At 37.4% G+C, this 13575-nt stretch overlaps 1 protein-coding gene across 1 annotated transcript in view; it reads left to right on the forward strand.

The window, feature by feature from the left end:
- Positions 1 to 1750: 1750 nt before the first annotated feature.
- Positions 1751 to 13575, forward strand: part of LOC139722728 (high affinity cGMP-specific 3',5'-cyclic phosphodiesterase 9A-like) — a 55580-nt gene continuing 43755 nt past the window's right edge. Inside the window, exon 1 of the mRNA XM_071634018.1 lies at positions 1751 to 1819. Coding sequence (XP_071490119.1) covers positions 1751 to 1819 — 69 coding nt within the window. The remainder of the gene's footprint in view (positions 1820 to 13575) is intronic.

Consider the following 13575-nt stretch of genomic DNA (forward strand, 5'->3'; position numbering starts at 1 on the left):
TTGAGAGAAGGGAGGGGGAACAAAGAGAAGAAGAAGATGAAGAAAAAAAAAGAATGAAAGTCAAGAAAGTAAAGTAGAGGGGGCTTGGGTAGATCCTAGAAAAAAATGCTGCAGAGAAGAGAAAAAAATGTGGAGAGGAAAATTAACAATTAAATCCCGAAAAGGTTCCTGTGGGAGAAAGGCAAAATGAGAGATTGAATAAAGTTAAATAGTCCTGAGGGGAGAAGGCAAGAGAAATGACCTGTGAAGAAAATTGTACATTAATACGATGGTCCGTATGAAAAGGACCGTTGGATTGTATAAATCATTTCACCATGCAAACCTTCAACCAACACATTCAAAAACCTTTGAATAATTAAGTAGTTCTTTACCTATGGCATCTAATACTTTCATGCACAGTTTACACACTTCACTTTACAAAGTGTGTTATTTGTTAGTGTTATGATTTTTAGCCTCCGCCACCAACGTGACTGTAGTATAACCTTCCTGCATCGACGTCTCTCAATGATAATGTTGTCAACAACAGTTGGGTCACTTTTTCATCCACTCCTTATTTTTTATCAAGCTTCAGGAATCTTCACAAAACAGAAACGAAGAGAATATTGAATCAATTCGCGAAAGACAGAGAAAGAAAGAAAGAAAGGTGCTGCAAAACGCTCTATATAAGAATGATATTGATGAAAACTTAAAATATGATTTTGCTCCTTATTCAGATTTCGACTAAAAAAGAATGAAATTGATACCACCATAATTTTAGAGGGTCGGTAAACAAACGGGACACAAAATATCTTACAGGTTACATGGCTTTCCACATGTCCCGTAGAACAGCACTTTTCTGTCATAGTCACAGTATCATGCAATGTGAGGTTCGCCCGCTAGTAAATAAAGGTGATGGTTTAGATTAAATTGCTCCATCGAAATGGTGCGAGAGATCACGTTAAGCTGATGTTACAGGCAAGATGGATAAAGGCGAGAATCGTTAACATTATCAAAATGCATTGACAACACCACCCAGTATTTCGCACGGACGGTGCACCCGGGAGTAGTATCAAACGCGTTCAAGTCTTTAGCGCTTGTCACCCGGGAAATGAAGGTGCGAGACTCCAAACGGTGCGCTCATGAATGAATGTGGTGTAGTTAGTATTCAGTTCTATTTGACTAGTTGCTAGGCAACACGCTATGGTCATTTGAATAACGTCTGTGAGATGCATGAAACGAAGCTTCGAAAAGCGGTCGGACTGAGTGGCTTCCTAGCCTCGTTTCTATGGCAACCAGATAGTCATTGTCATAATTGCGCGCGCTTCGTTGGCGCCGTGCGACAGCGGGAGGCGAGCAAGTAGGAGCGTAGGGTGTAGTGAAAATACATCGCGCCAGTACACCTTGTGTCGTAGGCGACGCAGCGTATCAAGCGATGTGATGAAAAATCTCAACCTCGGGCCTTTAGCAGAAGAAAAACAAAATGAACACATCGCAGCTACGATGATGCTGTTCCTCGCTCCAGCCGTATTCGTTTACGCGCGATTTATTCTTTAACTCGCTTTCATGCTACAGCAACCAGCACAGCATCGAGCGCTTGGAGAAAATCGCGTTAATCACATAAAACAACCCCTGCGACAAGACGGTGAATTTCTTGCTTTCAATAAGTGAGGAAAATAGAGGGAGAAAGAGAACTGGTGAATTTAAGATCGCGACAGTTTCGTATTGTATTGTCTATTTGGTGTACCCATCTGCGGCAATCTTAGAAGTCGCAATGGGAAACGGGGCCTCTTACAGCAAAGCTCGTACCATCTACCTCGACATAGACGGCAACATCGAGAAGGTAAGAAGGAAAAGGATACAAGCTGTGTGACTCTCAGACTAATTATATGATTTGAATTTACTAGCAGTCACTCTCCATCTGCTCATTCACAAGGAAAATTAATTGTAGCCAAATAAGTTACATGATATTTTCATTGACAAGCATTTGACGGGAAAGATCTACACAACGAAAACATTTTACCTGTATTCTGTGTGAGTACCCAATGATTGTAAAGTTTACCAACACTGCATATAACTTATGATTTTGAAATTGTGTGTATGAGAATGTTCTAATCGTTTATTGGTTGTAAGTGATTGGTTCGTGTCGTTACCGATATAAATGTCTTATGAGCACTTATTACAACAGTATATTGCTCAAGACTGTCATGATTTTGCACCAGAAGGGAAAAACTCCTGCTTATTTCTAATCAGATATAGAGTTTGGATAAATTCGATATTTCAATGCGACGCATACAACGTGTGGTGTAAGCATTACCGGAAGATATTTGGAAATTGGCAAGATTACTTTATGTCTTTTTGTCAAGATCTTTTTGGTGACTTGACTATTTGTAATGTCAAGATTTTTTAATGTCTTTTTTGTGGGATAGATGTAACAAAAATGCAAATAATAATGCATTATCTTCCACATGATAAAAGGGCATGGTATGTAAGAGCAATACAATTATCTAAAGAAATGGAGTACAATTTCCACGGCAGGATAATCGCTCTCTACCACTTTAAACCTAGGCACTATCATAAGTTCTTCGTCTACAAACAGGTGCATGCGTCTTCTTCTACTGCTGCAAACATCAAATGTGACCGTGCATCACAAAACCAACAAAAATTCGCACACACTATTGTGTGTAAGGACTGAAAATAGGTGAAATTGGTCCACCTAGCCGATGTTGACTTTTTTATATTTTCTGAAAGAGCAAGTCTTCTACATTATGCGTAATTTTGGGATCATGAAACGGGCAGAAAAGTGTGTGTTTTTTTTTAGCAGTTTATCTCGAACATTTTTTTGGTAGAATAGTGTGATTAGGGGTGAATTTAGAGTCCCCTTTCCATTTCTTATAAACCTTGTACATGTACACACTCTTCACTTTCAACTCTAATAACTTTTGATGGGATGATGCCACTCATTAGAAAGTTGGCATTAATCATGGACAGAATGTGTTCATATAAGGTATGCTCAATTTCAATTTAATCCGATAATCCCTTCATCGTTGATGCTCCGGCGGTCTACATCCTGTTTTTTGTCCCATTCATCGCACAGCCAGCACGGCTTGGTAAAGATTAAGCGCTAGAATAGATACTGTACTTCAGAGCCTCTTTTCTCATTTCACACTTTTCCTGAGTGTGTGCTTTCTTTCCGGTATTTAGATTTGAGTTATACATCATTTTAAAGCGTAAATTTTGCTCTTTCAGAAAATCCTCTTAACGAAAATTTCATGTCTGACGACTTTTTGTTTGTTTTGTGATGCAGGGTCAGAAATAAAAGCATAAAAACACTACTTACTGTATCGAACTAAAGTTCTCTTGACAATTGGCATTGTGGACAAGACAATGCACCAAAATATGATAATATTATTTTACGCCTTCTAGTTATAAACATTTTCGTTGCATTTTGCTAACTTACACTTGAACACTTGACTGTAACGTTGAACATGGAGTACCTTTGTGTTTCATCACAATACATTAATCCGTAAGATTTACAGTGAATATTATTGATTGAAAAAAAAAATGTTATATGTCATGTAGAATATGTAGGTCCTAGATCATTAGGTTTTTTTTTATTGTGACTGTGCACCTCAAAACGAACATAAAGTCGCACACACTGATTTTGAGTGAGGACTGAAAATAAGTGAAATGGGTCAACCTAGCCGATCTTGACTTTTTCATATTTTCTGAAAGAGCGGGTCTTCTTCTACATTATGCTCAAATTTGGTATCATAAAACGGGCAGGAAAGTGTGTTTTTTATCAGTTTATCTCGAACATTTTTGGTAGAATAGTGTGATTAGGTGTGTCTTTAGAACCCCTTTTTCATTTCTGAAAAACCTTGTCCACACTCTTCACTTTCAACTCTAATAACTTTTTAAAGGATAGTGCTACTGCTTTGAAAGTTGGCATTAATTATGGACAGAATGTTTTAATGAGGCATGCTTAATTTCAGTTTAATCTGATTATCCCTTCATGTTGTTACTCTGGTGGTTTACTTCCAGTTTTTTGTCCCATTCATCGCACAGCCAGCAGGGTTTGGTAAAGATTAAGCGCTTGAATACCCACTGTACTTCAGAGCCTCTTTTCTCAGTTCACACTTTTCCTGAGTTTGTGCTTTCTTTCCAATATCTAGATAGGTTAGGAGAGTCCATTTGATTTGAGTTATACATCATTTTAAAGCTTAAGGTCTACTCTTTCAGAATATGGTCTTAACTAAAAATTCATGTCTGGCGACTTTTTGTTTGTTTTGAGGTGCAGGGTCACAATTGTAGTGAAATGCATTTTCTCTATATTGTTTTTTTTTCACTCAGGATTTTGTTTTTATACTAGATGTTGGGTCACTGGGCCGAATGCATAAACGCTAGCAATTGCTTGTGCTAGCCTTTTACTCGAATCCGTATGCATAAAAACAAGCAATTGCTTGCGAGCAGAGGCATCTGCTAGCAAGCACAAACAATTGCTTGCTGTCCGCAAGCAATTGCTTAGAGACCAAACATTTGCTTAAAAACGTATGCATAAAACATACCTTTTGCTTATTCTTGCTAGCATTTGCTTACGATTTTGCAAGCACTGTAAAATGAGCTTAAGCTTTTGCTTATTTGGGACGTTCCCTTTTAAGTATCATATTCATATTATTAAAAGAAAGACCACACTTGTGCATGAGTGGTATAAATCTACGAGAATTACTCCTTAGTAGTGTAAGAAACTTTTCCGTTTTAACAACGGGAATGTCCAGCGGTTAGCACGCAAAATGTGATGAAAAACAGATAGGATGTCAGACTTCGGTGGAGAGCAAGGAGACCTCTCTCCACTTGCGATCTGGCACATCCGGGCTACTATACCCAGTGATGGGAATCAGCCAGTACGTGTGTGTGTGTGTGTGCATTCATGAGTGTCATTTCATAGCTCTTCTGCTATGTCAGGAAATGTTTTCGCACACACACGCCCTTTCAAATACATGCTGTCACACTCGCCTTTGTTCTTGTGTGCGCACAGGCGTGACGTCCCTTTTGTTGAAAACGCAGGCAAGCGGGACAAGCAAAAGGTATAAGCAAAAGCAAAAGGTTATGCATATGGATTTCAGCAATTGCTTGAGCTAGACCTTTTGCTAGACGAGCTTGTGCTTTTGCTTGAAGCAATTGCTTACAAGCAATTGCTTGTTTTATGCATTCGGCCCATGTTCGGAGCTGAAAGAATCCCGAGAATGCTGCACTACATAAGAGTTCTGCTGTAGAAAATGAAGTTTGGGGTTGTGTTAAATTACATTTGTGTTTAGTTACACTTTGTTATCCTAAAAGTCTTTGTAGCAGTAAAGTCCATTATAATCATGGGATCATAGATATAACCATCATGATAACTACGACTGTTTCTAATGCCCCTCGCACTCTCTTTCCAATCGTCGCTAATTAAGTCATAGGATTCGCTATTGATGATAGTATAATTTATCATCAAACCATCCCATTATAATGCCTTTTAAAGAAATTTGGTTTGGTATTTTCAGAATATTTTTAATTTGTTCATTGTATCATTTTAAGTAATATCGACAGATTCATTAAACAAATCAACAAAGGACTCAAAGTGTCTAGAATTAACAAGATATCGTGATAGGAAGTGAAGAAGATGAAGCTGGTGCTATTAGGTTATTATTTGATGTTTCCATTATATTCTACAGAATAATATCGAGAAAATTCATTATATATATCTATTTCATATATTTGCAAATTCTCATAACAAAAAAAAAAACAACAACAAAGAACAAAGTGAGAATAAAACATTATATTAGGGAACAGTAAACATGTCCAAAAACAAGAACACACAATGCAGACAAAGAGAAATAAGAATGAAAAAGGAAATTGTAAGAGAGAAAATGGAGGAGCCAGTAGAGGCCGTTGGTCTTTCTACGGTTGGACTCCCCTTTGAGATCTTAAGTATATTATAAGATACGCTGAAAAAGAGGGAATGAAAAGAAAGAATAAAAAGAGGGAAAAATTACATAGATAGCCCAACCATCCAATAAGGAGTTATTGAATACAAACTGGATCTTGACTTTTAGGATACTGTTTAATCTAGTTATGGATTCATGCGACACAAGACGTTAATGCTTGCATACGCTCTCATATCGTGTCTCTGCTTCTTTCTTCTCCTTCCCCTTCTTCTTCTTCTTTTTCTTTTTCTTTTTTACCTGGTCGGAGAGGTTTAGGTTTTATTTTTATTTATTTTCTTTTTTTTTTGCTGTGCAATTTGCCTCAGGCGATATATGATCACACAACAACAAAACGTTGCAAAAAAACAACAGCTTCAAATTTCACATCGCCTCTACCTCTGTTATCTTCATGCTGTGCGCGCTTTTTTTAGCTGTTTTACAGTTGAGCAAGTCTACGTGAGTAGGTAAGGTTGCATAGTCACAATGTATCGAGTGGCATAATGTTTACCCCATGGGCTTCCTTCGGACTGGCAATCAAGACATATCTGCTCTCATCTTACTCTTTCTCTGTAAAAAAAAAAAGTAAAAGAACAATAGCCAAACACATACCACACACACACACACACACACACACACACACACACACACACACACACACACACACACACACCACATACATGGACAATTGGAACATATAACACGCATTCAAAGAAGGGCAACTGTAGCCGAAACTAATTAAAGCAACGGTAGGAACGAGAGGTAAATAATGACCTTTTTTTTTCCATCACGTAACTCATTAACCAGAAGCAGACAAAGATCAAGACGTCAATACGATTTCCCCTTGCCTCTACTTGTGATTGCAGAGCTCGATTCACAATTTTATTTTTAAAGAAATAAGGACAAAAAGAATATCTGAAACGTTTAAGCAGAATGAAAAGAGAAATCATAATTCAAACCAAAAAATGGATAGCATAATCTTTTTATGCCCTTTCTTCTCATGGGTTTTCACGACAGAGAAAACAGTCTAAATATTACAAAAAGGGCATTCGTCCAAAATAAGAAAACACGTCTTTCAAAGGGAGGGGGATTAGTGGTGAATGTACACGAATACAAACGGAACGAAACCACACGAACGGCATGTGAAGACACACCGAAGTCTTCATACTGTTTTTCTCTTCCGTTCAAAGCCACTGGAGGATTCCGAATGGCGGATGTCTCTTTATAGCTCAATTGCCTAGGGGAGGGTATTTTTTTTGAAAGATTATGTATTCTAAAAGGGACGCTCGTATGGAAAGTCAAATGAAGCGTGGATATTCTGTGCCACATCACTGTGAGTTTGTACAGTTCAATATGGCGTTTTCCAATGCCTCGTTCCGTTGTTGTTTCCAATATTGCAAATGCAAGTTTTGTGTTTACAAGGGGAGTTTCACATCTTGATAAGATGAAAGTGTTTGGTGTGTGAGATTGTTGTACATGTAAGCATGACTTTAGTTTTACGAGAGGCGTATTGGCGCCATGTCCTTCAGAGTGAATCTTTTCAATTAAGATTTTGATGAAAGCACTGACGGATAATGAAAGATTTTATATCTTATGTCGGTGTATTCTTGTGGTAACACAAGCGTAAAAGGCGTAGAATGATAAAGACAAATAGACATACATCGACAGAATGCACGCCATAGAAAATAACTTTGCGTTTACAGAATAAGTTATAAAATGAAAATACATAATATTCTGTTTTACTAGCACCAATCAATAATCATGTGTCAATAAAATAGAATAAAGCGGAAAATGTAAGTATCACATAATAGACGACAGTTTGCCCAGTAAAGTATAGGGGAATAGAGATGTCTGAAATCACCAAATGCCCATTCCGAAGATAGAAGGTTGATAATATTTAAAGATTAAAGTGTTTTACAAAATAATGACAGCACCATACATAACAAATGTCTAACAGTTAAATGGTGGGAATATTTAGTTGTTCTCAACTAGTGAAGCTTCATTACAGTTTATGTGAGTTTAAGGAGGCATTCATTTTGTAATTCCTTAATTTTTGCAGTCAGTATAATAGCCAGATAATATTGCACTATCAAGAAATATTGGTCTTTCAAGACACCGAGTTTATCATTCTTTATTATCATCAACGCAAGTTTCTACACAATTTCGCAAACAAAGGGTACAAAATACTGTGTGTGTTTGTGGGTGTGTGTGGTCGTGTGTTGGAGGGTGTGTCTGTTTGTGTGTTTGCATGTTTATAAAGTGTACATGATGGCTTTTCAGTCAAGTTTTATATCAGAACACGCTTTTTCATTTCACGTGATTGCTATAGAAATATTAGATTTCGAACCCTTTAATTTCTCATTATGTGCTCGTATACTTTGCCTCCCCGTTTCGAGACTCAGTATTCTCAAAATGAATGATTGTCACTACCAAGAGCTAAATTACATTTTTTCTTATTATCATTCATGTTTTCATATTCAAAATTAAAATATGATATTCTAAATGAAATCCACATACTTCTTCAACCACAAGATGAAATTCAAAACGTACAAGACATGAATCAAACATGTCGATGACAATTCAAGTTGTATAGGAAAACACCCTAAACATGACATCACTGGACTCTATGCTTAATATTTTTTGGTGTTGATAACAAACATATCTCAAACAGGGACACTTCTGTTTGGCACAAATAACTTCCGCTACTTCGATTAGAAATTAAAAGCCTTGTAGACATTATTTAGATATTTTTAAACACACCCTCAAAAATTCACACACGCTGAAATGTAAGTAGTCTCGCCGAATGCATCTGTGTGTGTGCGTATGTCTTTATGATCAGTAAACATTACTAAAACTGCGTTATGGCAACAATAGCTGGTAATTACAATCTATAATGGCTATCATTGTTATTGTTGTTGAAGGTTGATTGTCAGTAAATGGTGTGAAATCTGATATTTCTTTTCCTTATTATGGTATGTAAGGCACAAATATTGTAAACGTCGACGTCCAAAATGTCGTACATTATCCGAAAATGAATGATAAGCCTTACATCACCTGTTGTCCCTGCAATAAAAGAAAAAAAAAGAAAAAAAAAATCCATAAAATATTGACTGTTCTCTTGTGCTTGGTGTGTATGATCTTCGCTTTTGATTCTTCTTTGCTTGAGCTTGAAAGTAAATAACCTTTCTGGGATGGTGATATCTGGCATTTATCAGCTGCAATAGGGTTGTATTTTATGTGTAATGTACGTTGCTTCTTCAAAACAATTTGGTATATATAACAAGGGAGAAGATAAAAACTGTGGAAAACGTGAAGTGGGCATTTTTTAATGTTTTAATTAACTATATGTACATCATTCACGGTTAAGCCTTCGGTGTGGTTCCAGTACCCTGGATTGCTCTTATCAATATCAAAAAGTCAATGAAACTTTGAGTAGAAATACTGTATGCATGTGTGTATAATATATGTGTGCCGTGTCCGTGTGTGTAGGCGTCCGTGTTTAGGTGTAGGCTTTTACTGTTTGCGTGTGTGTGTGTGGAGGAATGGATAAAAATATGCACACAAAATTCATTATCTTGTTTTATATATACACTATAACTGCAATCCCAGTCAGGGCAGCTGATGTAAGAGAGTGAATGGCCGCCATTATAATGTAAAAAAAAATGAGGTGCAGCTGACCATTGTTTGATACAATGGAGAAAGATAAGAGGACTGTGACGACATAATGTGACGCTCCCACGTCATTAATGAAGTTAATGATATTACGCAATTTACCGTGTTTGTGTGTGAGTGTGTTGTTGTGCTCTTTTTTTTTTGAAAAGGATAGTCGTAACAAGAACGTCATTCAAGAATATTGGTAAACATCTCTGCGTAACTAATTACTGTCTCGACGTGCACAATGCACCATGTGATTCGGCGCAGTGTGGTAAAGACAAAACGACAGGCTAGATGTTTGTGTTGCATTGCCCAACATAAACAAGTATCAAAACAATAAATCTAAGTCATGTGATTTATCTCTGATGATGGTGGTGGTAACGATAACAATAAAGATGGAAATTTTCATTACAATGTACTTTGGGTGATTGTACGGACATTATGGTCTCCATGCCGAAACTTCTCCTCAATCAGACATGTACTAATATCAAAGTTCGTGCGCCCATTTTGAAGCCCTGATAATTATATTCATTCAATAAGCTGAAATTATTGTTAAGGTCGTTAAGGTTGTTATTGCCCAAGGCCTTTCATCAAAGTGATAAAATCAGAAACATGTCAATGAGGAAGAAACAATATATCAGGTTTTCAGCGGCATATTCGGATCCCCCCCCCCCCAAAAAAAAAAAAAAAAAAAATCTGCTTGTTACTCTAGGTACAAAAAAGGAGAGTACATTTACGTGACATGATGTAAGTTCTGCATTCCCTATTCAAAATGTATTTGGGGTATTACCGCGAGATATGACATATGATAATAGCAGAGACCATGCTTTAATAATTCAAAATTTCGTGACTTTTACAAAAGGGATATACGACCTTTAAAGGCCTATACTTCCGGAGTGCGCGGCCATCATCACCCCACCGTCGGCCTAGTCTCCCGTTCCAATAACGCGGTCAGATCAAGTGGAGCATGCCCGAGGAAAAAAAAAAATCTGATGTGCGCAGCGCTCTCCGTAGGAGTAGAGCCTTGGATAAACTCTCTCAGAATCAAGACCACTGTCAATCCTGTCCCGGCAGCAACTCCCACTCGATGTTTTAATCGCGGTTCTAAAGAAGAATTTTCGCCTCATTCATACGAAAGTATGATTTGGATCGCGTTCAGAATCCAAATATTATTCCTTTCGTCGGAACGAGCCTACTCTGGGTCCATTTGATTTGTAATCTCGACTTCTGATTGGGTTCTTCGTGTATGTAAAATCAGCAGAATTTTCTTCGTTCAAAAAAAAGAAAGAAAGAAAAGAACAACAATATGTGACCCTGCACCTCAAAACAAACAAAAAGTCGCCAGACATGAATTTTTAGTTAAGACCATATTCTGAAAGAGCAGACTTTAAGCTTTAAAATGATGCATAACTCAAATCAAATGGACTCTCCTAACCTATCTAAATATTGGAAAGGAAGCACAAACTCAGGAAAAGTGTGATCTGAGAAAAGAGGCTCTGAAGTACAGTGTCTATTCAAGCGCTTAATCTTTACCAAACCGTGCTGGCTGTGCCATGAATGGGACAAAAAACAGGAAGTAAACCACCAGAGTAACAACAATGAAGGGATTATCAAATTAAACTGAAAATAAGCATGCCTCATTAACACATTCGGTCCATAATCAATTCCAACTTTCAAAGCAGTAGCACTATCCTTTCAAAAATTATTAGAGTTAAAAGTGAAGAGTGTGGACAAGGTTTTTGAGAAATGAATAAGGGATTCTAAAGACACACCTAATCACACGATTCTACCAAAATTGTTCGAGATAAACTGCTAAGAAAACACACTTTCCTGCCCGTTTTATGATACCAAATTTTAGCATAATGTAAAAGAAGACCCGCTCTTTCAGAAAATATGAAAAAGTCAAGTTAGGCTAGGTTGACCCATTTCACTTATTTTCAGTCCTCACGCAAAATCAGTGTGTGCGACTTTATGTTCGTTTTGAGGTGCACGGTCACATATGTTCGTTGCAACTGATTGACAAATTGCCCTACATCGACGGAAGAAATCCATGAATTTGAATAACAATATGTTCTCATACCAAACGTCATATTGGTTGCTTTATTAAATGTGAACGACTTCTGAGAGAATCTCTCTGTTATATGATGACATGAATACATCGTTTTCGTTGAAATGCTGATGATGGCGGGAATATTGTACGAAAAAAAAAAGAAATTATGTTTTGCATCAGCTTTTTAAAGTTTCTGTCCGTTTTAACATCACACAAGTTGCTTCCTTCTGCGGTTGCTGTGAACATCATAATAATTATAATTGTGGCCATGCGTGTTTTGCATGTTTTTTTTTTCTCTCTCTCTTTCAGTTCAACCATATTCGTCAGTTTAATTATGATTATGACAACGGTTATTCGGAGTCTGATTCCCTGCTTCCACTACTCATTTGTCCTTCACATTAATCAATCATCGCTCAATCGGATGTTCAAGGTTGCTGGGATGCGCCCGATGTGCTCAATAAAACAGAGTACCTGACAACAGTACTGTGGTTTAACTCTTTTAGTACGGTTTGCAGATTATTTGTGACTGTGCATCACAAAACGAACAAAAAGTCGCACCCCTTGATTTTACGTGAGGACTCAAAAAAGGTGAAATGGGTCAACCGTGTCAATCTTGACTTTTTCATATTTTCTGAAAGAGCTATCCTTCTTCTACATTATTGTTTAGTTTGAGATCATAACATGTGTGGGAAAGTGTGTTTTCAGCAGTTTTTCTAGAACTCTTTTTTTTTTGGGGGGGGGGGGAATAGAATGATCAGGTGTGTCTCAGAGTCCCCTTTTCATTTCTTGAAATCCTTTAAACACTCTTCACTTTCAATTCTAATAACTTTTGAAAGAATACCTCTACGGTTTTGAAAGTTTGAATTAACCATGGACAGAATGTGTTAATAAAACATGCTCAATTTCAGCTTAATCTGATAATCCCTTCATTGCTATTGTTCCTGTGGTTAACATCCTGTTTTTTGTCCCATTCATCGCACAGCCAGCACGGCACGGTAAAGATGAAGCGCTTGAATAGACACTGTACTTCAAAGCCTTTTTTCTCAGTTCACATTTTTCCAGAGCGTGTGCTTTCTTTCTGGTATTTATATTTAGAGTCCATTTGAATTCAGTTATACGTCGTTTTAAAGCTTAGAGTCTACTCTTTAAGATTCTGCCCTCAACTAAAAATCCATGTTTGGCGACTTTGTGTTGGTTTTGTGATGCAGGGTCACATTTGTGTACAATATCAAAAGTTTTCGGAGGTTTTGGACTCGAAACTATTTGTGAAAGCTACAGCAAAGCAAGATTCCACAAATCGTTGGTTTGCTTTTATAATGTCCTTTTTTTCTGGAACATTTGTCTTGGTTTCTTTATCGTTTTGTTTCTTTTTGCATTCTTTTTAGTGGTTGTTGTTATAGGCTCGAAATTTGCAACGAGTTTTCTTTCCTTTAGTTTAACATCATCTTTGCCCATCTTCTCCAAAGAATCATTTCGGATGTAGCAAAGATACTCGAGGTCATTTGATTTACAAAACAAAAAAAGAAACAAAACACGAAACATGAGATAGGCTAACAGGGAAATTAGCCGAAACCAGGGAGACAACCCCCGGATCTCTCTACAGATGAAAGTGTGTTAAGTGCCGAGAGGAAGAGCTCTCAAGCGTCTGAATAAAGTATATCTAACACAACCAAGTGGAAATACGAGTGATTGGCAGTGGCCATGCTGAAGTCTCGAAAGTATACCAGAGACCATAGATGTCTTTCTCTTTGTCCTTTTGGTGTTCCTTTCTCCCATGTCGTACGAGTCCCTCGAAAGGTAACATCAAGGGAATTCTCTCCGATGAAATAGCTTACTCGCTCACCTGGCGAAAAAAAAAAAGACAATTTTTGAATTGATAGCATCAAAAGACGTCACGCAGGAATCAGCCTCCGGCTCGCGTGGAATTTCCGG

Source organism: Diadema antillarum, unplaced genomic scaffold (assembly GCF_040938485.1).
Source record: "Diadema antillarum isolate AM-2024a unplaced genomic scaffold, OU_Dant_1.0 scf00000170, whole genome shotgun sequence".
NCBI lineage: Eukaryota > Metazoa > Echinodermata > Echinoidea > Diadematoida > Diadematidae > Diadema > Diadema antillarum.